This window comes from Corapipo altera, unplaced genomic scaffold (genome assembly GCF_003945725.1).
Source record: "Corapipo altera isolate COAL_440 unplaced genomic scaffold, ASM394572v1 61, whole genome shotgun sequence".
Classification (NCBI taxonomy): Eukaryota; Metazoa; Chordata; class Aves; order Passeriformes; family Pipridae; genus Corapipo; species Corapipo altera.
Window position 1 is genome coordinate 1,348,232 of NW_020884910.1, and position 25,960 is coordinate 1,374,191.

The 25,960-nt window shown below is 43.5% G+C and overlaps 2 protein-coding genes across 2 annotated transcripts in view; both read right to left on the reverse strand.

Moving 5' to 3' along the window:
- Positions 1-1,644: 1,644 nt before the first annotated feature.
- CCDC181 (coiled-coil domain containing 181) lies at positions 1,645-10,701 on the reverse strand. The gene is given in 7 exon segments (XM_027653537.1): positions 1,645-2,384; positions 2,386-2,494; positions 3,073-3,227; positions 3,874-4,020; positions 5,956-6,933; positions 7,450-7,610; positions 10,584-10,701. Coding segments are annotated over 6 exon segments (1,581 nt in total). The 5' UTR covers positions 7,588-7,610; positions 10,584-10,701; the 3' UTR covers positions 1,645-2,330.
- A 3,969-nt stretch (positions 10,702-14,670) lies between these two features.
- Positions 14,671-25,960, reverse strand: part of SLC19A2 (solute carrier family 19 member 2) — an 11,945-nt gene continuing 655 nt past the window's right edge. Inside the window, exons 2-6 of the mRNA XM_027653353.1 lie at positions 25,345-25,950; positions 22,020-22,242; positions 18,418-18,610; positions 17,394-17,535; positions 14,671-17,156 (exon numbers count right to left, since the gene is read on the reverse strand). Of these exons, the coding sequence (XP_027509154.1) occupies positions 17,031-17,156; positions 17,394-17,535; positions 18,418-18,610; positions 22,020-22,242; positions 25,345-25,950 (1,290 nt within the window). The 3' untranslated portion in view covers positions 14,671-17,030. The remainder of the gene's footprint in view (positions 17,157-17,393; positions 17,536-18,417; positions 18,611-22,019; positions 22,243-25,344; positions 25,951-25,960) is intronic.

Here is a 25,960-nt window from a genome sequence, read left to right on the forward strand (position 1 = left end):
ATTGGAAATCATGCAGTTTCTGCTTCTCTACCTCTTGAAGTTAGGGACTGGCAGGATTTCTGTAGCCTCTGGGATACTTCTTCTACTTCTCAGTCTGGAAAGCTACTTATTTTCTTCTACAAAGGCACGACATATACCAAAGTAAATGACATGCTGATAGGTTATGTCTAAATTAAAGTAATGGAAAATGGTCAGCTCCATGCTTTTTTTTTTTTTTAAATCTTAGCCAAGGGGATGAACCATCCCCAAGTCTATGTGCAGCCTTTTAAATTTAGTAATTAAAAGGAATATGTGCAATGATTCTTCATAGCTGTAAGCTCTGAAGGGAAGAGCATATGCAGTGTCAGCCCTCCTGGCAAAAAAGAGGAGCTTGAATGAACTCTAGCTAAATATATAAATAGTAACTGGTTTCAAATGGATTCTAGAAAACTTGAGGGGTGTGTGGAAATTATTCTTGTGTTTTCATAAAGCTGAAATAATGGCTTTTCCATCTGTTTCAGCATCTAGAGTGAAGCTGTTGCATAGCTGAACCTCAGAAAAGGCAGACTGATGTACTTCCTTTAGTACATGGTGTTGAAACCTGACCTAATCTTAGTACTCAGTCCTTGCCTAAGGTCTTCCTAGGTATTACAGGAAGATGAAGATAGGCATCAAGTTTGCACAAGTACTGTTATAAAAAAAAAGTATTTTTTTACTTGTATGGTTTTATAATCTTGATGTAGGTTTGAAGTTCTTGACATATGTTTGAAGAGAACTTTTAGCAGCTAATCTGCTAAATCCAAAGAAGCCTATTTAAGTTTCTCAGTTTGACCCCCAGATTTACCACATGTAGCTGTCTAGTTTAGGAGAGGGGTTTCTGAAATGGTTGCTTTTACCCAGTTTTCCTTTGAATCTCATACTATGATCAGATAAGTAAGTTATAAGTTCTTGCTGTTGCTGATCATGCTTTGGTTTGCATGATGAAAACTACAATAAACTTTCTTTGCTTGCTTTCAAGTTACAATTTTGGATTTAATATAGTGATATTTCTGACCCTGTTCAATGCACCATAAAAGGAACTATATGACATTGACCTGTGAAACCCTTCACCCTGCTGGTCTGGGGTAATGAACCAAGAAGCATTTCTGTTGTAGCTTACTACAGTTAGGGAGATGATATTGTCTGCATGTGTGTGTGTGCACCTTTGTGAATTTTCCCCCTGGATTTGCTTGGTAGATACAAGCAGCATTTCTTCCCTTTGGTGTCAGGGAAGGTACAGAAAGGAGGAAGGTACCTGCTACTCATGTTTCTCATTAGCATGTGAAATTTCATCTGCATCCACGCCCTCTATTTATGTAGTCAAAAGCTGCAAGACAGCACTCTCCAGTCCAACACCAGTACTCTCTCAATATGCCTGTAACTAGCTCCAAAAAAAGAAAAAAAAGAGAGAAAAATGCTAACAGCAAATCTGCTTTGCATCTACTACACTTCTGTCTGTTACAGTACTTCCAGAAAACACTTTGAATGAGGAAAAATAGAAGAGCAATGCCAGGACCATGAAATCTGTTGGATGTATAGCTGGACAGAAAGTTCCTCCTCTTTCACTGACTTTATGATTTCATGAGTGACCTTGGCATGATCTCTGTCAAGAGTTCACAAGTTAGGTGGGTAAGGTGATGTAGTTTATTATAATAAATTTAGCAAACATTGACATTTATACAGGGAACCTAGCTTCCTTAACACTAGGAAAGATCATAAATTGCACAACCTTTTAATTCCATGGAATACAAAACTACTGAATATGACTGACAGAAATAAGTTTTAAAAACTGTTGCACGCTTACCTACACGTTAGCCTTCCTTTCCTTAAACCTTAAAAAGAAAATAGTCCTCTGGTCTAGAGCTGGTCAGCAGATCAATAGGAAGCGGTACAAGAAACATGATTTTCCAACAACATAACACCTGGTACAGCCTTCATCACAAGCAGCAGCAAATAGCAATATTAATCCAGCAAAAATCCAACATCTTACATAACAGCCTGCATCCAGGAATTCATGGTGGAGTTAAGTATAAAGTGCCTTTAAAAGATGGGAATCTGTATTTGCCACCCTCATATATGCACTCGTTTAGATTTGGTTAAACCAAGAAGATCCCTGAGTTATGTATAAAAGCAGGCTTTTCAACAAAATTACAAATAAATAAATAGGAAAATCATTGTCACTGAAGGTAATTGTTAAACTCGATTGAAAGCTTTAAATACACCACAAAAAGTCAGTTACTGTAAAGAGCAAAAACTCAAGCCATAAAAATTAAGAAGACTGTCACCAAGAACTCTGTGATTACATCAAATTTTCAACTGTAATGGTCTGTGAAGTGAAAGGATTTGGGCTCTAAACTAAATACAGTGGATGTTCCGCATCTGCTTTGCTCTTCTGGCTTCTAATCTAAGCTGCCTTACTCTCTCTTTAGCAGCTAGTTCTGCTGCTCGTTTTTCTTCTCTCTTCCTTCTGAGCCATCTGTGGAGAGAGAAAGAGGACCAGAAGTACTGGCAGTTGCAATTTAAAGTTTTACATCATCCATTCAAAGGAGACTTGCCCCCCCCCACCCCCCCCCAAAACTGGAGTCACCCTGTCCTGCAAGGTAATGTTAGGTATCATGGCTGAGACAGTCTAAAAGCTGCCACACCCAAACACAGGAGGCACTAACTTTCCACCCCAATTCTCCTGCTTCTGCACCTATCTTTACCTCCCCCACTTTGTTAAGGCAGATTAACATTATACTCATTTAATGGACTGAATCAGCCCAAGCCTGCTCCAAAGCAGGCAAAAAGGGTTTAGGGAGAAGATCCCTTTTTTAGCAAAAGCAATTCACTATTTCAGCTCAGGTTCTGACAAGTAATTTCACAACAGTGAACTAACAACATTAATGAATTGATGTATTTTAGACTGTAAGTAATTTTAAAAGGGCATATTGATGCAAAAAGCCCCCCCAAACCAGTAAGGACTTCAGCAATAAAAATGTACCATAACTACAGTATCAAGCTGATAGACTACAAAAGTTTCAGATATGGTTCCTTAGGAATGACCCTACTCACTCTTTAAAAGCTCTGTCGCATTCCTCTGTCCTTGGAAAAAAGGCAAGTTCCTCAGCTTGGCGTCTCAAAAGTTGTATCTGTCTTTCTTTCATGTGTTCTCGGTGCTTTTTTTTAAGCCATAAGTTGTAGGCTGCTTCTGGATCCCTGTTCCTCTCCTAGTTAATAAAAAAGACATGTATACATATAGCTTATCATTAAAGGATCTTTATATTAATCACATTAGAATAATTTTTTTTTGAACTCTGCTGGCATCTCTCCTCCACAAAACATACTTTATAAGCAAACTAGAGCATATGCTAATATGGCATGGAATATATACATGAGCCAGCATTCAAAGTGCTATGTTTAAAAGATACTGAAATTAGCTGTTCAAACCCATCACTGCAATGCAGAGGAACTTAAGAACAGGATCTGAATCTCCAGCTTTTGATCAGGTCATGTGCATTAACTGCTTGCCAACAAGTTCTGATGGCTAGGAACATGCTTCCCAGAGTTTTCTGGGTGCTTGTTCACTGCAGGGTTCACCCAAGTCATTCCCCTGATAAATAGGAGTATCAGTGTATCCCCTGTGATTTTATAGTTAAGTTCATGTATGCTGCTTCCACGGCTCAAGCCACCCTGCCAAGCAGAACAACCCCAAACATGCAAGTCTATCTGGCTCTTCACCGAAAACAACGTAACAAGAACATTCCCTGTCGCTGTAAATTTTCATACACTTTGCTAAGAACACAGGTTTAGAATTTGGTTTTCCTATTTAACAAGAGCACTGTAGATCCCAGCTTTACACTATGAAGATCTTACTTTGATGCTCAACTCCTCCAGCTGCTTTGCGCGGCGAATTCGCTTTTCTTCCTGCAGTTGTTCTTTCTTCTTCTGTAACCAAGCTTTAAAAACTATCTCATTCTCTCTTCTCTTCTGTTCTTCTAGTTCCCTTTGTCTTTCTTCTTCCTTAAGTGGAATGAAAGGTGAATAAACTTAGCTTTTAAAAGAATCATCTTAATCTGCAAAGACCTTCACAGGCAGTAAATAAGCCCCTGGAATTATATGAGAGACACACTAAAATACCAATGAAACGGGAATACTGAAAGACTGCATCATAGCTGATACTACTTTTAGGAAGAAATTACTTGGAGCACTTCTGCGGTTCATGACACATTCAGATGTTTTCAGTCTAATCCTTTTTGTGATTACCTCAATTTCCATGATACCTCTCGACTCACAGACATTTAAATAGCATCAGGTGAAAACTTTTAAAATTAAGTCTGCCCAATAGCTCAGACTGGCTTAAAATCACTTCAAATTGATGCAATTTAAAAATGAATGCAGCTCTCAGGCTTGATGGGTGACTAAACCCTAGAGGATATTTAACTACCTATGGATTGCAGGCACTACCTTATAAATAAGGACTTTTTTCTGGATGTGAAGTTGTAATATGTTTACTTAAGGAGTATTAATAGCTTTGCGCTTTTTTTCAAAATGAAACATTTTTTACAAAATGAACTGATTTTTTCAAAATTGAAAAAAGTTTCTTTTAATTATTAATCACATTTTAGCTGAAAAGAAGTATCTACAAGGAGGAGAAAAGTTTTCAATGAATGCTTCAGGAAGCTGATTAGGACATTTTTTACTAGGATTTACTCTCTTTGACACAAAAGTTACAATCCGTACTCATTTCAACACTTGTAGAAATCTATTTTTCTTGCAAATAGATGCCATTCCTCCTACCTACACACAACTTCCAGATTATCCTCTAAACTTACAATTTGTAATTTATTGGAATGAAAGAAACCCCACCAAAATGAAGCAGATGGATTCCGGTAATGTCAAGAAATGTTTCACGCCTGTGAGATCCATCACAGAATGGAAGAATTCCATTCAAGAATGAAGAAATAAGGTAACACATTCTTCCCTTTCTATGAGTCACCCAACAAAGGAAGAAATTTAGCACATGCTGTTATGAAAATAACCTTCCTTGCCTCCACCACACCACCTTTTACTTTAAATACACACAGCATGGTGTCCAGATCTAGCCTTGTGTGTGCAAAGAAAACACATCAATTGCTCGTCACACTTCATACCCCTCATTACTGAGCTAAGCCTCAGCAACCTTTTCAAATAAAGCAGGCTAGACCTATTTCCACGGATAGAAAGCAACCTTGGAAGCTACTTTAGTCAGCTTACTTACTACATCATGCCACAGAAAAATGGCAGATGCTTCAGGCTCTTTTTAGAGAGCAAGTTATGTTTTTGCAATTGTATCATCATAATGCAAAGAGAAGAAAAACATCTAAGTTTTTTAAATCCTTGGTAAAGATTTCTGAAGTCCTTGTTACAGCTGTCAGAGGCTGACTCTCTTTAAATTTTTTCTGAGTAAGGAGCTGAGAAAGAATTAAAAGGGTTCTCACAGTCATTCTCCTGTGTAAATTTTATATTATGACTGAACAATCTCCCATATATTTGCCTAATTCATACTTCATGAGCACCCAACTGTGAACCTGCCATTAACTTGTGGTTAATGTAAATTTCCTGCATTGCAGTGTAATCTGTGGAGATGTGACACCAAGTGCTAAATTCCAGGAATAGTGGGACTGTAACAGAACCTAGGTAGAGGCAATAAGCAAAAGCGGTAAGCACAGTATAGCAGAAAGCAGCCTACCTATGAAGGACATATTAAATAAAGACTTAATTTCTCCTCTGACCAAGGCATGATCCTACGCCACTCTGTGGAAAAGGAGCTTTGAAAGATTCTATACAAATCCCAGAGAATTATTATTATTATTGCTATTGCTAACTCTTTTATCTTAGAAAAATGGAGTAATGCCCTGAGCACATGATCTCTGTGATGCAGAGGAACAGGATGGTCACTGTTCCCTATAGCTTTACCTCTTTTCTCAGTCTTTCATTCCTTCTTTCTAACTGCTTCCGTAATTCTTTTTGTCTGGGAGTAAGAGTGTAAGTGGAGCTTTTCACGGACACATCTGCAGACTGAGTCCTCTGTGGATTCTTCTGTTTTCCCAGACCTCTTGCAGCACTGACAGCAGAATTTGGACGATACTTAGGGTTAGATGGAGGCTTAGGGAAATACACACACTCTTCTTCACTAGGAGAAAAAGAACGTGCTCCTGGTCTTACTGGAGGTATTTCCTTTATTTGAGAGAGACCGTGAAAAGAACTGTAGTGTGATTTTGGAGACACATGGTGAGTTTCAATATCAGTAAAAGAAACACTTATTGGGGGCAAAAAACCCTGGCTTTCAATATCACATAAACTTAAGAGTTCAAACTTCCCATCTTTTTCCACTAGGATTTTACCATCTGTCATGTCCTCATCTATGCCAGCACGTGGTGAAAGGGATGTGCTTTCCTGTCCCATGTCATTAGAAATATGCAACTGAGATAGCACACTTGAAACATCATCTCCTCCTGCAAGGTCAGTTTTATAAACTCCAGAATCTTCTAGAGGAGGAACTTCAAGATCCACCAACTCATCCTTGAATTTTAACCTCCGTTCTCTGTTTTGATCCACAGGAGCCTGATTCTCCAGCTCTTTGTTGGCTTCTTCGATCTTTTCTAAGATGTAACGCTTTATCTCTTCATCCGCTATCTCACTCAGTTCATCCTGGCTTTCCAGCTTGGATTCCTGAGTAGAGCTTTCTCCACTGGTATCAGACCCATAGTCCTCCTGTCCAGTATCTGACCTGGATTCCAAACTTTCTTCACTGGTGGAGTATCTCACTTTCTCACTTACATCTGCCTCTGAAAGCTGATCTAGATTTTCTTCAATTTCCTCAATGACTTCCTCAAAGCTGTCTGCAGCTTTAAGAATTTGTGCTTCGATATCCTCTTCATTTTCTTCAGGAGTCTAAAAAAATTAAAATAAACTAGTCTCTTCTTTCAACAAAGAACAGTATCAAAGAAAGAGAAAAGAAACAGCAACAGAGAACAGCAGTACTAACTACTCTAATTCTAAACAAGGCTGTCAAACAGTGTATATACTAACAGCTTTTTTTGGCACTAACAACTCTCTTGTATTTTCTCCATCTTCACGTTTGCACAAAGTTTAACCATGGCTTGTGCATAAAAACAAGGGTAAAATCAGCATAAAACCTGAACAAGTGTTGCACAAAGGAACCCAAAAGCACTTTTGAAACAAACATTATTTTCAATGAACACTGAATTTTCTGTTTGAAGGCAATTAAAACCAAAACAGTTAGTTCACTGAAATGTTTTTCACTACAATCCCAAATAACCTTCCTTGTCAAAGTTCAGTGAATGTACCTACACATTTCAAATGATACTGAATTCTGTGCTTATGATTCCAAATACTACTCAATTTTGTCTTCTATATAAGACAAGTAGCATTTAATGTAACAAATACCTCTCTTTCAACAAGGTTTTCTTTTTCTTCTTCGTTGGTTAGCCATTCCAGGTCTTTTTCAAAATCATCCTCATATTCTACATTTTCTGTTAAATCGCTGATATCTGCTGGATCTCCTTGATCTTCCGTTTCGCTCATTTTGGTGATGTGTTAGAGTAGTACTACAAAAAAGGAGAGAGAATAAAATGTTTTAAAACTCCAGTGGCACACAAATATAGAACATTGGTATCTCCTCTGGCACCCACATCAAATTTGTGAGCAGTATCAATACAAGCACGTTAGACAGTGCCACAGCACCTCAGGGCTAAGGATCACTGATGGTTTATAAATGTGAGTGATTTTGGCCTTTCCAGCTCCTGCTACTAGGAGAAGATTTGAGTTAAAGCAAATCAAGGTGACTTACAAGTCCTAGAAGAACCATGTGAGCCACAGCTTACCTTAGATCAAATTACCAAAAAGCTTCTCATAACGACATATTAAAATAAGACATTCATTGACTGGACTCCTGACAGAAACCTCCTGCTAGAGTGCCTGAGCATTTACAGCAGCTTTCAAAACACATCCCCTCCACTAGTAATGGGGGCAAATAAAGTTACACAGACACCACCTGAGACTGCTGAGAAAAATATTCAGTTTTGGTTTGAATTTCTGAGTAGGGTAACAAAGCTCATTAAGCTGTTAGTCAGGCTGGATATAGTCATACTCATGACAAAAGTGAAGGTGAGCTACTATAAGGACTGAGTCTTTTAAACAATCTTGGGACTGCATAGCACACAGATGCCATCAGCTCCTGAAGGACTGCTTAAAAGCCGGTGCTTGGTGCTCCAGGCTGACTGCCTGCTACCCCTTAGCTCAGCTCACTCAGTGGGAGGCATCTGTCTCCATCTAAAGACACAAAACATGTGGAGACACTCACCAGCCTAGAGAGCTGATCCTGCGCCTTTGACAGCTTTAGCCACTCATAATTCCCTCCCTAATTTGTTGATTACTGTTTACAAAAGCAACATGGAAAAAAACCCCTTGATTATTTGAAAGTTTGTGTCCTCTTTGTGCCCTCTGCTATGGCTGGAAGGTGTCACTTCTGAGTGTCTCTCTAGTAGGACAAATCCATGCCACTTACAACATACTAAAGATCATGATTATTTTGACAGGACAAGGAGTAAGGGGTACAAATTGAAAGAGGAGAAATTTAGGACAGATATTAGGAAGAAATTCTTCACTGTGAGGGTGGTGAGGCACTGGAACAGGTTGCCCAGGGAGGCTGTGGATGCCCCAACACCGGCAGTGTTCAAGGCCAGGGTGGATGGGAACTTAAGCAACCTGGTCTAGTGGGAAGTGTCCCTGCCTATGGCAGAGGGTTTGGAACTTGATGATCTTTAAATCTCCTTCCAACCCTTAATATTCTGTGATATGAGCATTAGCTTATGGCAATGCAATATGGGTGTAAGAGTTAGCTCTGGCTCTGGATGGCCCTGGAACAGCAAGACAGCTCTTGCCGTATGACCATCCTACCCTTCCAGACAAGAATCATAGAATCATGGAACCACAGAATCAAAAAGGGCTGCACCTGGAGTTTCCAATCTGTCTATGCATTTTGCAATGCATTTTGTAAAAACCCTTTCATCCCAGGAAGAGTGCTGCTCTTTTAGGCTTCAGAATTTAGTCAAGATTTGTCTAAGAGAAAAAAGTGGTAATAGAGCTGGGCATGTTTTGCTGCAAACTTGTACAGAAACTTTTAGAAGGTCTTTCTTTTCTTTGATCCACATGTTGTTCAAGAAAATCTGGCAGTTTTTTCTTTTTCACTTCTTTTAAGCTATCACTTGCCACCAGAGTCACTCGTTCACGCTAGATTTCTCAGAATTTAAATTTTTACAGCTCTTTCAGACTGTTGCCTTGGCTTTCCACGCCCTGTCTATTTTGATCATTTTCCTGCACCACCTCATATGACATGTAATGATTTTTGCTGGAAAATGCTCTTTCCTCCACAAATATCGTTGGTTTGGGTGGTGACAGGTACCTGGGTTCTTAATAGAGGTTACTTTGCTCTCGTACATATTGAGCACAAAAGAACTATTTCTCTGTGACTTCATCATTATGGTAAGCGGACAAAAAGACTGCACAGCTGAACTGTGCCTTTAACAAAACACATTCACATTAGCCTGTGGCACTCAACACAAACACTGAAAACTGTTCAATTCATTTAGTTAGAGTATAATAATGGGGAGCAGCATAAAAATCAACTTCTCCTATTGTAAGATAAAGTAGTCATGGCTGAAGAGCGAATTTCCAGTTCCACGTCCTTGTTTCATAGAATCACAGAAGTTAAGGATTGGAAGGGACCATAAAGACCACTTTGTTCCAACCCCCTGTGCCATGGGCTGGGGCATCTCCCACTAGACCAGGTTGCTCAAAGCCACATCCAATCTGGCCTTGAACACTTCCAGGGATGAGACATCCACAACCTCCCTGGGCAACCTGTTCCAGTGCCTCACCACCCTCACAGTAAAGAATTTCCTCTATCCTAAATTTTTCCTCTTTCAATTTGTACCCATTGCTCCTTATCCTGTCACTACAGTTCCTGATGAAGACTCCCTCTCCAGCATCCCCGTAGGCCCCCTTCAGATACTGGAAGGTGCTATGAGGTCTCCACGCAACCTTCTCTTCTCCAGGCTGAACACGCCCAACTTTCTCAGCCTGTCTTTGTAGAGGAGGTGCTCCAGCCTCCTGATCAACTTTCTAGACGCCTCTGGACTTGCTCCAACATGTCTGTCTTATGCTGATGGCACCGGAAAATCCGGATTCAGCTGCTATTCTATTTAGGGTCTCATGAACTAAAGTGATTCAGCTTTAAGAGGGACCAAAAGTATTCAGAAAATCTCAGACCTTCATTTCCACCTGCTTCTGTTCTAACCGGGGTGTGTCTGTGAGGGGACTGTTCCGCACAGCTTAGTGACACCTCTACGTGCTTACACTCAGGCACCGCCACAACAAAAGGCGGGATGTAGCGATGGATTTCTGTTGCTTTGTCCCTTGGCGCTAAACCATACACACACACACACACATACACACACACATACAGGCACATATACCCGCAGAACCGAGCCCAGCGCTGTTGCAGTGTGGAAGGTCCTCACCAGCACCACCTGCTCCGCTCGGACGCGCCGCCCCGCCCGCTGCCCGGGTCCCGCCGGGTCCCGCCGCTGCCCGGCCCGGGGCACAGGAGGCGCCGCCGCCCGCCCGCGGTGTTGCCGTGGCAGCAGCGGGGCCGCCCCCCCCCCTCACCTCCCTGCGGCGCCGGTCACCGCACGGCGGCTCCCGAGGGACAAACGCCTCCTCCCGCTCCGCTCCCGCCGCCGCCGGGCACGGCGCTGGAGAGGCGCCACCGCCCCGTTGCCATGGAGACGGGGCTCCGCTCCGCGACCCCCCTCCTTGTCCCCCTCTTCCGTGTGACACAGTTCCATTTAACGCCTGGGAATTAACGGGAAGCAGAACACTGAGGGGCGCCGGGGGACATCCCTCCCTCCCCAGGGCAGCGGCCAGTGGCTCTCCCTGTCCAGATGAAAGCCCTTGGATGCTGTTAAATTATGCACTTGCCAGGGAAGAGCCTCAGTTTCTGTGTTGTATTATTCATGATGAGCAATCGGATCAGCTCAAGAGCCAGCAGTGTCAGAATTCGGGCTTTTGTTAATCACGGAATCATAGAATCACAGAATGGTTTGGGTTGGAAGGGGACCTTAAAGATCATCTAGTTCCAACCCCTCTGCCGTGGGCAGGACACCTTCAACTAGACCAGTTTTCTCAGAGCCCCATCCTGGCCTTGAGTGGTTCCGTGGATGGGACATCCACAATTTCGTGGGCAAGCTGTTCCAGTGCCTCACCACTAATGACAGACAAGCAGTGAATCTCCAGAGAAACACCTCTCTGTGTTAACCACACTTTGCTCCTGGAACTTGGAAACGGGGAGAAAAAAAGAAACAAAGAAAATCAGGAAAACACCCTGAATTAATTCCCCTCTGGAAAAAAATACCAAAAAACCCCACCCCGATTTACCTTCAGGGCCAGGGAGCTGGCAGAGGTGTCAGGCTCCTCAGTAGAGCTGAGGGGGAGGTGGCACATCACAGCCTCCTCTATGGGGGACTGAACAGCTCCCACGGGTAGTGGATGCCACATCCCTGTGGTCAGCAGGTCCCCAACAAGCTGTGTGACCATCGGACTCACCACAGAGCACACGCAGGGCTCCCTGCAAGGGGAACCAGCTGCCGGCAGCTCTCCAGGGTGACCAAGGTTCATGCAACATCACAAGATGCTTCCCAGCACCATATTTTGGGGGATGACCCTCCTCAGCCCTCCTGTCAGAACGTGGCCCTGGGCTACGGCAGCATGACCCCCCCGGGAGGTGGAGGGAGGGAGTTGTCGTCATTGGCAGTACTGACATGGTGCCAACCACACTGTCCTCCACACAGCCATGGCCCCCAGTTGGAAATGAGTACACTGGCACAGCAAAGTGAAGGATGACAGTCTACAAGGCCACAGACCTCAGAGGGCAGCATCCCTGCTGTACTAAAGGGTTAATGTTAATGGAAGAAAATACATGCAGAAAACAGCCACGAAGCCAGGGCTTTGATAACTCTCAGAGTAACTTGAGTAGAGTTACCCTTTCACTCTGTCACATGGGATAGAAAAGCTAAACCCCTTCAAGGTGGGGTTCAGGAGATCTCTGAAGACATCTGTCATCACAGGCCACATGCCATGGGAGGAGGCTGGACTCCACTACCTCAGGATTTCTGCTTATCCTACACCATATAGCGAGAAAGAAAAACAGGTTTTGTTTCCAGTGGGCTGGAAGGACTCCCTAATATTTACTGGAGATAACACTCGGATATGGTTCTTGCTTGGCAATAGTTCTTGCTGTACCCAGAATAACTTCAACCACTGACCTCACCTAGGGCATGCAGTTATCCCACCCTTGCAGACAATGCGCTGAGTTTCTGATTTTCCACATTTTATAAATAGGTGTCATTGACAAATTTATAGCACACTAAAATTCAGAGAACTTGGCACAATACCAAAGCTTTCCACTCTGCTTTTTTCATAAGACTATCCTTCAGCTTAAAAGCCAGTGCTAACGATTTCATTCACAAGAGATGCTTTATTTGACTAATAACAAATCAGCATGATTAAGACAAGGATTAGACTCCATTGTCTGAATATCAAGCTGTGATGCTCGGTAATGATAACTTAATGATATGAGGTCAACCTAAATTCATGCATGCATTCATTAACCCACATGTCATTAAATGTAGGTTTTCAGATGTTCCCATCTGTGAGGAAGCTACAGAGAATGGTTACGAAAAATGCTATGAAAACAGCAGCTAAGCAGTGCAGGGCTCCAAGGACCAGCCCCGACATGTTGACTGCTCTTTTCCATGTCACTAAATGTATCAGACACTGTTCAGGGAACACTGTTTCATGCAGAGAGAGTACATTTCACAGAGAAAGGCTGCATAACACCTCCAGAGTAATGGTGAACAAGCACCTTACCACCTTTGTATGTTATGTAGGAAACAGTTGACACTACTAGAAGCCACTGGGAACAGGGTCCAGAGCTCCCAGTTCCATAGCCAAAGTCCCTCTTTCTTTCCCAGTACTTGGCTGCGATCACACCGACACAGAAAAAAATGCAACCCCTTCCACATGGAGCCCTTCCCTTTCCCTGAGAGCACCGCCAGAGCAGCCAGCTGTGTCACACATGCACACAGCCACAGCAGGGGTGAGTGTAGCCCTGCCATGCCCTGGTGGGCTCTCACAGCCAGTGCTAGCCCAGAGGGACAGCAGTGGGTGCTGCTCCCGAAACAGCAGCCTTTGGCAGCTCTTACTATTCCTTGCTTTTTGGACAGAACAAGCCCAGCACGTCTCAATGTAATAGTGATCCCAGGAACTAAACCCCCTCTTTAGCTTTAGTCCAAGAACTATGCTGTCTTGATCTTACCAGCAGGTAAGATCTGATGCAGGACACGCAGATTCAGCAGTAACACTCACCTCCAGCAGCCCAGAGCATCAACTGGAACAAAGAAACAGCCACAGCTTCCCAGGCAGAGACGTGTGTAGTATTTATCTCATCTCCATCAAACTGCACTGCATGCTGTATCTCCAATGCAGAAATTCAGCTCCTTCACAGCAGCTGTGTGTCCCTTTCCAGCTCTCTCAGCTGTACACGATGTGGCAGGATGCGATGGGAGGAGCAAGGAGGATTGCCACAGTTGATGTGGACTTGCTTCTCTTGAAGTCAGGAGCAGCCTCAGGGTTCTTGTCACAGCACCTTGCACCAGCACCGCATGTGAAACATTTGAATCCACCTGAGAGGGTAATGCTATATGCCTGTATGAGCTACTAGCTGCCTTCCTGACATATACAAGCAGAGATTTTAATCCCTCACACTGTCAAACTCATCCCTGCACAGCTTACTCCTGCATTCACCCAGGGATGGCAGATGAATGAAAGTCAGAGCAAACTTGACATGCTGACAGTCCTATCCTTCCTGCCTCGCAATAAAGCTCTGAAGGAAACAATTGTAAAAAAGTCTCCCCTCCCCCTTTCCTCCCCAGAACACCCCTCTTCTCTTGCCTTTCGGGTTGTGCAGAGGGCTACTGGACTACTACCCACACCAACCTACATCAAACTGGCAGCAGGTACTTAGAGATCACTTTGCCCTCCAGCCCACCCTGTACTATAAGGTGCAAGACATTTAGGAGCACAATGCAGGGACAGCTTTCCAAGGCAGACAAGTGCGGGTATGCCAGGATGCAGAACTTACAGCATTTCTTCCTTAAGGCCTCAATTTTGTAATTAGGTCAATGTAAATAGAAAGGTCCTCCTGCATGGCAAACCTACACCTGCTCTCCCCTGCTGTCACCCTCAGTGAGACTGATGTATCCTGACCAGGGTTACCCTACATCAGTGAGTGAGGACTTCCCTCACTGGACCAGTCTGCACTGGAACTAGAGTTCAGCAGAATCTTTAATACAAGACACTTGCATAGAGTTCTGCAAACCTACAGAAGCCAGCCAGCTATCACCAGCTTCTTGAAGACTAGCTTCTTTTTGCATGTTTTGTCCTATATAGTTTTCCTCTTTGTTAAAAAGATGCTCAGAAAAACCTGAAGCAGCAGTGCTCTGGATTAGCAAGGTATCAAGATAGAAAACAAACACTGGCCACGCAGGATATTTCAGAGTAGTTTTATTTAACAAAAATATCTATTCAATTAGAAACCAACAATGTCAACATGGTTACAGAATTTCATAGGCATCATTAACTCTGCATACAGCTCCAGTCAGGCTCTATAGTCACCTCATCACCACAGCAACAGCATAGCTAGGAACCTGAACAACATCCAGGTATGGCTCCCACACATTAGCAGACCTGAAGATGTACACAGTGTAGTATGCCTCTCTATTGCAATTGCCACAGTCTCATTACTTTGGTAGACAAATCATTGCTATTGCTGTAATTTGTTAGTTAATTTTTGACTTGCTTTTAAAATAACTGGGCTGTTCCCCATCAAATATTTGTTCTCTGTATGAAAAACATGATTAAAATTGAGCTGCTCCTTTGGGTCACTTGACAAGAGTGCCATACACCTACTCCTCTGGCCTTGCTGCAACTGCCATCAGACCAAGGAACTCAAAGGACAGACTACCCCTGCACCAGGACAGCTCATCAGCTAGCATTTCATGGCTTCAGATTTTTTTTTTTAAAACAAAAAACAGCAGAGAAAGGAATATATACATGGGTGGCTTCAAGTTTCCATTTAAGGATAAGGCTGAAGTTTATGTCTCTAAATGCCAGTGCAGCTGAGCCCTCTTTAGGGGACTGTTTTAGGAGGCAGCCTGCAAACACAGAGAAGCTTTGGGGAATGGGTTCCCCTGAGAAGCCAGCCTGGAAGGGGTCCCCAGGCCCCAGATCCCAAACACATTAATCATTCACCTTGTGTGATAAAGGCTCAGGTTCACAGAAAATGATGAGAAATGTCCCAGTAAGAGGGAAAACACCTTCCCAACCCCAATGCTGTGAAGTTTCCATGACACTAAAAGCAAGTGATGAACCAAAGCTGCTTCTTTAGCTGAAAGAAGGAAGAACCTCTAACCAACACACAAAGAGAAGGCATGGAGGGAAGCACAACATGTTGCACCTTCTCCCTTGCCAGCTCTCCTGTACACTTAAAATCACCACAATCTTCACAGCAACAGGGACAGTCCACAGGCCATTTCCACAGTATACTGCAGATATCTGTTGCTGTGCTGATCATGGCACCTGAGTATCCAGGTGCCCAAGCCCAGGACAACTCTGTGCAACTCCTTCCCAGTACTGAAGCAATTTAGAAAAAATAAATTATTCTTTAAAAAGAGACATGATGCAAGTCCCAAATTGCTTAAACTGGACAAAACAAAAGGACTGCCCACTCCAAACATTCATTGTTCTGCTCACGTGGAAAGAAGAGGTAGCATTAGTGGACAGAGACCCATCAGAAGGATAAAGGCATTTTATAATAAGGGGGAAAAAACTGATAGACTGTAAGTCATCATTTTTCAAAGCCTCAGACAGTCAGTGTGCTAACTACCATAACTGAAGGTGTCTATTTAGTCACCAGAGTCACAGTTCTCTAAGGCCACAAAGAATAGCTTAAAATCCTGCAAGTCACCTTACTTCTTAGTGCTAACATCCACCATCCCACTGAAACAGTTCAGCCCCCAGGGTTGTGAAGCAGTGACTCCTGTAATCACAGAAACCTGCAGCCCTAAAGGACAAATGCAAAGTTTTCTAAGGGTCCCTTGGATTAGCATCTTGTCTATTTAAACTCCCTCTTAACTTCCCCTCCAGCTTTACAATCCTTTGGGTACTGGCACAAGTAGTTTTGCTGATAACCAGTCCAGCAGTGTCACAAATTGCCCCAGGACACAGTTATGTTTTTGGGGAAGCACCATGATCAGCCATGGGCTGGCAGCAGTGGTGACAGAAGACAGGAGCAGGAGAAACAAACAGTACAAGCTCCTCAAGGAAGCATGTGCGTATGCAGAAACATTAGTGTACCAGTCCTCAAAACGGAGCATCCAGCATCACAGGGTAGCCCCAGTGAGAGCCACACTGCAGAGCACAGCCCTAAGGCCACCTCCTGTCCCAGGCCTGGGGCTCTCCACAGAGAGGTCTATTAGTGCGCCCTCACTTCTGCCCTGCAGCAGCACCTCAGTGACAGAGAGAGCAGCAGTTGACTAGACAATCACAAAGCTGCCTGCAGACGGACAGCCTTAGACTAAAACCTCCCAGGGTTCTCATTCTTTGAGAAAGCTTTACTGTTCTTTGCTGCACATCCATATATGCAACAGAAGAACGAAAGGCATTTTAGAAAGAAGATATTTGTTCTTACTTATGTAAGAGCTAATACATTTGCCTTCTAAAATGTGCTACTAATATAGTATAAATATGGATCAAATACCGTTAAGGTGACTGCTTTGGGAAGAAAAGGCAGAGATTAAAAATAGATCTATATCTTCATATGTAGTCACCAAGAGTCTTCGCTTGGTGCGCTACTGGCTTTCAGGAGATCTGCTTTGCATCTGCTCTTGTCTTCTGTAAGCTCTCACAATACTGCATATGCCACTGACCAAGAACACCAGTGAGATGACCGCAAAGTAAGAGGCGTAAATCATGAACTGCAGAGAAGAGGAAAAGAAAATAAAAAGAAGTGGTTAAATCAAGTGGTTACCAAATTTATAAGAAGGTTAATAAATAAGCTCCCTTCCTCCTCTAAAATATCAGAAATCAGTGATTATTTCTCTATATACCCTTGATCCAGAAACAGGCAGCTGAGAAGCTTTACAGTTTGGTTTACCTTGCTCCCTCCCTCCCTCCCTGCCTCCCATCAATGGAGGTAAGAGCATCTATCATACCTGAGTGAAGATGTCCAACCCAAGCCCACTGGCATCCACAACAATCAAAGTGAGCACAGTCTGAAGTGCTAAGGCAATGAAAGTATTGACCCCAAACACCAGTGCATACCGCTCCACGCTGAGATTTGTAGCGATCTGGAACCTGGAAAGAAAGGGATGACCAGAAACATAAGGACAGGGAAAAAACACGGGACTGCACAAATGGGAGGAACGTTTCTGGACATGACGACTATGCAGCCTTAGGAGTTACATCGACCAGTCCATTGTTTTTCACAGCTAAATTACCTTGCACTGATAGTGTACTTTTCTAAACAGGTTCATGATGGACTAGAAACTAAAAGAGAACCTTAGATAAATGCAAATCTATTAAAAAAAACAAAACCAAAAAAACCTTAAAACAGCACTTTGGAAGCTCTCTGGGCTTCTGTTACTGAAGTAGCCCTCCAGTTTGATGTAAAGGGTCTCATCATGCAGAGAAGACAAAACACACTCTGATCTCAGAGAGATGTTGGCAGTCTCCAAGTGTCAATCCATTGCAGTGTGGTCCATAACATCTGGCAATGATCCCCCTTAACCAGAATTCCCTTTGCAGTTACCAGTTTCAGCATCACTCCTCATATTGAGCTGTCTCATAGTGATTATGCACGTGTGGTTCAACAACAGTTTTCCTCCCCAAAGTGACAAATAACACCGAAGAAGTTTTCCTCCTTACAGGTTAGGGAGAGTTGATGCTTTAACACAGACAAAGCATCATCCTCTCCTCATCTGTTAACACTTCACTCCAGCCATGTCTGTAAAAAACATCCCCCTGGCAAACAGCACTATATAATATTTAAAAGTAGTCAGTTTAGTGTCATAAGACTTTTAAGCTTGGGCATGCTGCCAGCTAAATATATCTCCAGGCCTCAGTTTCCAACCAGAATCACAACACAAACCCTTGCAACAGACTCTTGTTACACAGAAAATACCCCGCTTTCACAACAGTTGTAACATTGAGAGCAGTTTATATTAAAAAGATACTCACGTTGCTATCGTGATTAGCATCATGTAGATAATTCTGAAGACAACATAGGATCCATAGCACACCCAGATGTTATGAACAGTGTCCATGACATATACAGCAGCAGCAATGAGAAAGGAGAACAGGGCAAGTGCCACTTCACCCCACATTGCCCAGGATGTTTTTATGTGACCCACAACAACGACTGCAACAGCTCCTGTGAGAGGAATGAAAGCATAACCGTTAGTAATTGCAGTTGGGGCAATTTGGAGACCGTGTATTAGGAGCTGTACAGCCCCTGACACCAAACATGACTGAAGTGGAGGACATGAATGTGACCACCTTAGAGGTTGTCCTTCCTGACCTTGCCAGGTTCCTTCCTTCCAGGTTCCTTGCCTGGAACCCTGTAAACTCCCACTCGCTTTCACAGAAAAACAAAAAAAAATACATAGGTCAGTGAAGTCTCCTCTCCACAGCCCCAGGACTCAGGCCACTGCTGCTTAGTTCTCTGCACTTGACTGTGGCAGTGCTGTCACTTGAGTAATTTCTGTTGAGAAATGCAAACCTTGGTTCTCAAAAGCATTCAGCTAATTATTTTGTGCTGCTTTAGGGGGGTAGGAAGACATTACCTACTTTGATGCACAGCTGTTAGAGCTCTCTCCCAGGAGGCACAAAAACCTACATTTACTGTCATCAGCACTTTGAGCTGTAAGAGTAAGTAAGAAGAGGAGTCCAAATCCACATCTCCTGGGATGCAGCCTAATCACAAGGTACAATCATGCGCTACTGATTGTGCAAGAACAATCCTTTGAAATCAGAACAGGTTTGTAACTCTGACTGGATTTTATAAAGGGGAGATGGGGAGAGAAGACAGATCACAAGATGGAAAATATGTGATATTTCATGCAAATCAATGAGCAGACAAGGTGTTCATGCAGAACCACTGCTGTAGCTACTGAGAAGCCTAAATACATATTACATTAATAGAAAATTCCCATTTGGGGTAGGCCTTGTTCTGCAAACAAGCCAAATAGCAACCAACAGCATAACAGCACCGCTGTACAGAGCAAACTAAGACAAACAGCCTACTGACAAAGGGAGGTTTACTGGGGATCTGTGAAAAACAGGATTGTATTCAGCATTATAAGTACAGAAGTGCTACAGTGCAGCATCTAAGCTCTCTGTAGCCCTTAGATGCCCTATTATCTTAGAAAACCTTCAAGCACACCAAGACTCCTTGTGTTCCATCAGTGTGCACAAGCCTGTGATCCTGTCAGGCCTCACATCAATCTTGCAGACTACAGAAGAAGGGAGCTATGCCAAGGGAAAGGAATTTACTACCCCCACTGAACTCTTCTTCCCAGTGCTTGTTGTGACACTATGTGACTGACATTTGAAAGTCTGGCTCCCCTGTAGCAAAACCCTGAGATGCAAAAAGAAGGTAAAGTCTTAGGGCCTTCTTCATACTTGTCTTAGCAATTCTGAAATTTGGGAACAGACGTGACTCTCTGGGATCTCATGGCAACTCCTGAAGTTGTGCTCTCCCTATGTGTAAGGGTTGTATCAGCCTGACACCTAATTAAGATATTCAATCTGTGTCCTGCCATGAGACACCTGCAGCTGATCCAGTTGTTTCACAAGCCAACCTGATAAAGGACTGACACATTCCCAAGAAAGTGCACGAATGCAGCTTAACAGTCAGCTGACCTCCCTAGAAGGAACACTATTTCTCTTGCCCAGGACAGGAAGCCGACAGGGACATGAGTCACCGTGCTCAACTTAAACCCTTCTGCAGGGCCACACAGGCAAGGATGGCAACACCATCTGACACAAAGGTTGCCAAACACTGCTCATAACTGAGCACAGAATGACTAAGAGCGATGAAAGTGATGAAAACGATGAAAAATCAGATCTGAGATGCACCAGGAGAGGTACATCTACTAAAGGGAGAGGAGTAAACAGTATGTTCTTCTGTAAGTCTGAGGCTTCACTGAATAAAGCCGACTGCAGCTTCGGTCACCCACCTTCAAAGACAATGCAACTCAAACTCAAGGTTTGGTGCAAAGAGGACCTAATGAGATGATGAAGAGAACAAAAAGCTTAACCTTACCCAAGAACACTAGAAAAACTTGATTTCTTTGGCTCAGAGTAAAGATTTTGTGCTAAAATACAACCATGGCATGACATCAGAGATAAATAAACTGCTCATTAATAAATTTTAACTGGGAATCAGAAGCTAGAGCACTTGCTCTAGTGCCTGGGGAGTCAGGTCACTGCATGCTCATTCTTAACAGGTCCCTTCCAGTCCTGATATACACTTCAAGCTTTTAGTTGTGACTATTACTTCACTAAACTTTACTTCTTTCAAGCAATTAATCTGTGTCAACTGAAAGGATCTTCTGGTTCTGTCTTTAGAGCAGTTCAGGGCCAGAGGCTAATTTGCTTTCAGAAAAATGTCACCCAAAATGATTCAACCATTTAGAAAAAAGATAGTAGAGAAAAAAAAATCAAAATGGGAAACTAAAAACTCCAGTTTTACAAGAGTTTAGTGCCATCCACCTTTTTTTCTAACAGGTCCATTGTTCATAGGCCTTTTAAAAAAGGACCTTTATAGCAAAGATGATTGTGGTAAGGTTTGAAAAATACCCCTCCTTTCTTTTTTTTTTTTTTTCCATTTTTTTAAATCTGCTGACATTTGACCACATTATGGGTCTTCCTTCCCTTGATACCGATTCTTTTCCTTCCTGGGAACAAGGCAGGATGGTAGAGGAAGCCAATCCAAACAAGAAAGCAGAGCCATAGCATCATGCTAGGGAGGAGGAACAGTGTATGACTGTGTGCTATTTAAGTGCAGGTTTAGCACACTAAGGACTACTGAATAGCCAAAGTCTTCAAAATCAACTTGCTAACAGTTTCAAAGCCAACTAACAATAGGTTGTAGACCAGCTTTTAGAACTATATACCAGCTACAACATCCTACCAAACTTCAAGAGGTGGGTGAGTACGCCCAAGAAAGTACTAATAATTTATTTGTATACCTTGGTTTCTTTTGCTCCCAAGTATGGGATGTCCACAGCAGATGATGGAACAATGAGTCCATCAAAGAAAGGCAACATGCTGCAGCAATATCTAGAAAGCCTCTCTAAGGGTAGGATAGCTATATGAAAAAATTATTGTCCTAGTTCTTGTAATGAAACAGTATTGAACAACTTAATAAACAAATGTTTGTGTTGACTGACCTACCTGTCCCTTTCAAGTCAACCAACTTCTTTCATCTTAATAGCTTCTCCTCTTAACAGTGCTGAAATGACTAAACATGGCTCACTGCATGCTGTATGTGTACAGGAAACCTTCATATGTTCCCTACACTGCCGAAGGAAAACCAAAAGCACAGGACCTTTAGTCTGACTCTGAGTCGTTAAACCAAGCATAACTCCACTGCCATAGTGACAGCCAAGAACACACAGCCAGCCACAGGCCTGAAGCCTTCTGCCAAATACTTTAGAATGAAGACTGACTTGGGAGGCTCCTTTAAACACCTATGTCCTGGATTACAGGAATCAGAGCTGTGTGCAGCGACTAACTCAACACTGAGCACCCTACCTGTGTCTGTCAGGGAAGCTTACCTAGGAGCGTCGAGGCTGCCTCCACGGCACCGTTGTAGATCTCTGTGCTATGAGAAGGCAGCACCATCTCCCACAGCCCCTGAGCGTAGTTGATGACCTGGAAGTATCCGCAGGTGGACAGTGCCCACCACACGGACCAGCAGAGCATGGTCCGGGAGGAGTAGCACTGCAGGAAGTCCCGCCAGAGATCCTTGAGCACCTTTACGATGTCTACTTTCTGCTCCTGCATAGATTGGAGAAGGAAGGGGACAGAAATGTAAAGTTTTTGTTTATAAATACTTCACACTGGCCCACAAAACTGCCCGTTTCAGGTGGTCTGATCACTGATGAGTGACAATACCACTCTTGGACACAAACCTCCACAGAGTAATGAATAAAAAGCTTCCCCATCCCACAGTCTCAGGAACTGGTCTCTGCACTAACCAGGGCCATCCCCTTAAGTGCAGAGGAAGGGTTCAGTCCCAAGCATCCCTCCATCTCTGGCTCTCCAATCAGGGAGCAGGAACTGCTGATGTTATATGAGCAACAGAAAGGTACCAGAGAAGAGACAGAGAAGAACAAGACACGATATCCACTTGGACAAGACAGGATCAGAAGTCAGCCATTTAAATCATAAAGGCAAAAACCATCACTGCCACTTTTAAGTCGTGATCCAAATTTTGTAGCACAAAGAACATGAAAGAGGAGTATATCTCTCCACAAAAAAAGTAGATTTTCATTAGTACTAACATTTCAAGTTTATTAATATTCAGTACAACACACTCTACCCCTGTTAAAGCTCACCAAGGCTTCAAGAAGGTGAGAGATATCATCTGGGGATCTGAACAGAAATAGAAGCTACTTCTACCAGACACTGCTGTCACAAATGGCAGCTCCTGTACACACAAGTGTCCTGACAAATGGCATGAAATTAAGTGCCCTGACAAATGGCATGAGGTAAAAAATGAATCTTTCCACTCCAGAAAGAGCACACTACGGGGCAGACCCTTAAGAAATATAATTGAAAATAGATCAATTCTAGCAACAGGGGAAGACAACAATCAAAATCGCTTTTTACATGCACACTGTTACAGTCCTGTTCTTTACCAATTTATGTCAACAGCAGCAGAGGAAAAGAGCATGTCTTTACTTTGTAGACAAGAGTTCCTGATAACATTTGCTGCATGCACACATGTACAGAGTGTGTGCAAACAAGCAAGACCCTTCTCGGGTGAGTCAGAGGAGCAGTTAGACTACTTATGTGAGACTGGGCAGAGCCCCAAGGCCCACCCAGCATCTCTGGCCCCTGTGAACCTGGATTCCCTGCAGGGAAACACACAGCAGTGTCACAGGACTGAGCTATTGCGCATTGTGCTGTCACAGGTCCAGTTTCAGCATGGTTTCCAGACAGCAGCAGCAACTTTGGGCTCTTGGCGGTATGCCCTTTGCCTGGGGGAACTGTGCAGCGTGCCTGGGAAAGACTATTTTCCATGAGCAATAAAACTCATTTTACAGTGTTTCTGCTAACACTCCCAAAGACCACAGCCTGAACCCTGTCCTGAACTTGCTTTCTTCCACCCCTTAAAGTGTCACTAATTTCTAAGCATCTTCATTAAACATATGAAGTTCCACTGGTGCTTTGCCAATGGTGTAACTCTTGCTTTGCATAAAGAGACTATTCCTCCAAAGCCCAAGAGAACAACTTGGGAAGAGGTCAGCTTGTGACAATGTGACCTTAGCACATAATGCCCACAGAGAAGATTTCACACGAAGCTCAAGTTTAGGCACAGGAAAACAAGGGAAGGGAACTGTCACATACACTGCAAAAACTGATTTGGCATGTTCAGCCCAAGCATGTGCCTGATAAAGCAGAAAGGCCCATCTGCCCTCCTACCACCTGGCAGTGCTTCTTCAGTATAATTATTCCTACAGCCATTCATGTTTGTGAGATATGGTTGTTGTTACTTCAGGAAGGAAGACTATCGTCACACACCAGTGCTTCTCAACTTTTAGAACCAAGTATAACTGAACTCCAGGGAGTTATGCAGGTGTACTTGCTCCTTCTTTAAACTATTCACCATTACTTTGGAACCACATGTACTCTTACAGGGTGGGAGAAGGATAAACAAAAGGGATGGATAAGTTATATGTTAGTCATTACTGGCACAGAGCTTGTCTTAACAAATGTCCTTCAGCACACAAACATAACACAGTTAAAAACACTTTTGCTCACACAAGATCATGGTGGATGGGGCAGGATTAAATCCCTGGAATGTTAATACTTTTAATTCTCAGCTGTAGCTGGAGAAGCTGAAAGCAGCCCTGGATGCTGCCTCCCCCAAACCAGCTAACTGTAGCTTACTTGCTAAGTGAAATACCCACTGCTGACTAATCCAACAGCCGTGCTTACCTTCTGGCTTGTTCTCAGAACTGCAAAGGAGTCCAAGGAGCAAGGCTGACCTTTCCCCAGGCCCTCAAATCCCCCTGTTGAGAATCCCCCTACAGGTGTTTCCCTGGAGCAGTGGGGCAGTGACCTGCCCAGCAGGCAACTACACACACACATTGGGCCTCCAAACTGGAGGCTGCTCACTTATCACCTTGTGGGACTCAACAAATCCCACCACCCAACAAGGGCGTCTGCACACTTGTTTCCATACAAGTGACTTTGATAGAGGTTAGGCAGCCTACAAAAGCCACAAGTCAGGGCACTACCTCAGAGCTCTCATGGGCTGCATTAAGCTGCTATTATGCAAAGGTGTTTCCTGTAATTTATCTGTATTCTGACCATCTATAAATCATCAATGTCTGTCTCCAAGTGCTCTCAAGAACTACTGCAGTTCCCTTCCTAGACCAGTTTCCTTCCAGGATCATATGATAAAACCCAATTACTACACAGCTTATTACTGCACAACTTCCACAACAGTCGAAGAAACAAATGTCAAAATGAGAGTGCAGGAAGAATTGTCTCTTTTCTGCAAGTCACTGATGCATTCAGAAGCACACACAGAATTTGTATATATACTGAATTTTTAGTGCCCCAGAGACATCCCTTGCTTTGTACCATTGAGTGGCAATTTGATGCCCAGAGCATTTTAATTATAGCATTGGAAGACACGGAGAGCAAATTTCAGAAAACTAAGGATCAGCCTACCATGATCAAACAGCAAATGAATGCCAGTAATAATTTTCCCTGTGCCATAAATAAGGAAGTGGGCTAAGCAAACGGATACTTTTTTGATGTTAGATATTACATCTCTACTGCTACGTACATATATGCATATATGCATGTGTGACAACCACATCAGTATGGCATCTTCTCCTCATGAAAACCCAGGGCACAACTCACCTGTTTCTCTGCTGAATGACCCTCCCCATTTAAGGGAACTTTTGTCTCATCCTCCCAGCCAGGTGCGCTCTGCACATCAGGATGATCTTGGACAGCTGCTCCATTTTTACAGTCCATCACCTTCATTTCACAGCTGAGCTGTTGACTTGAGACATGGTGAAAGAAAAGGCTTTTTTGTGGCATCGGCAGAAACCATGCTGTGCCAAAGGCAATGGATATGCTGGTTAAGGAGATAACGTTCAAGCTGAAGAGGGACCATCCTGCCACCGACACAAGGACCTGCCCGGACACCGAGCCCACCGTGTAGCCCACCAGGGTGGCGCTCCGGCAGTAGCTGGTGACCTTCTGATACAGGTTGACATCGACGACGCTGTAGATGTAGGAGTAATAGGCGATGTCGGTGGCCGTCCCCATCCCATAGAAGAACTCGAGGAACTGGACGGCCCGCAGCCCCTGGGCGTACAGCAGCATGAACCAGGTGACGATGAGGCTCAGGCCCTGCAGCAGCACCACGGGCTTGTACCGCAGGTAGTCTGTGGCCAGGAACACCGGGAACAGCAGCGCCAGGTAGGAGTAAGTCCACACCGGGTAAATCTCGTTGAACACCTGCGGGAAG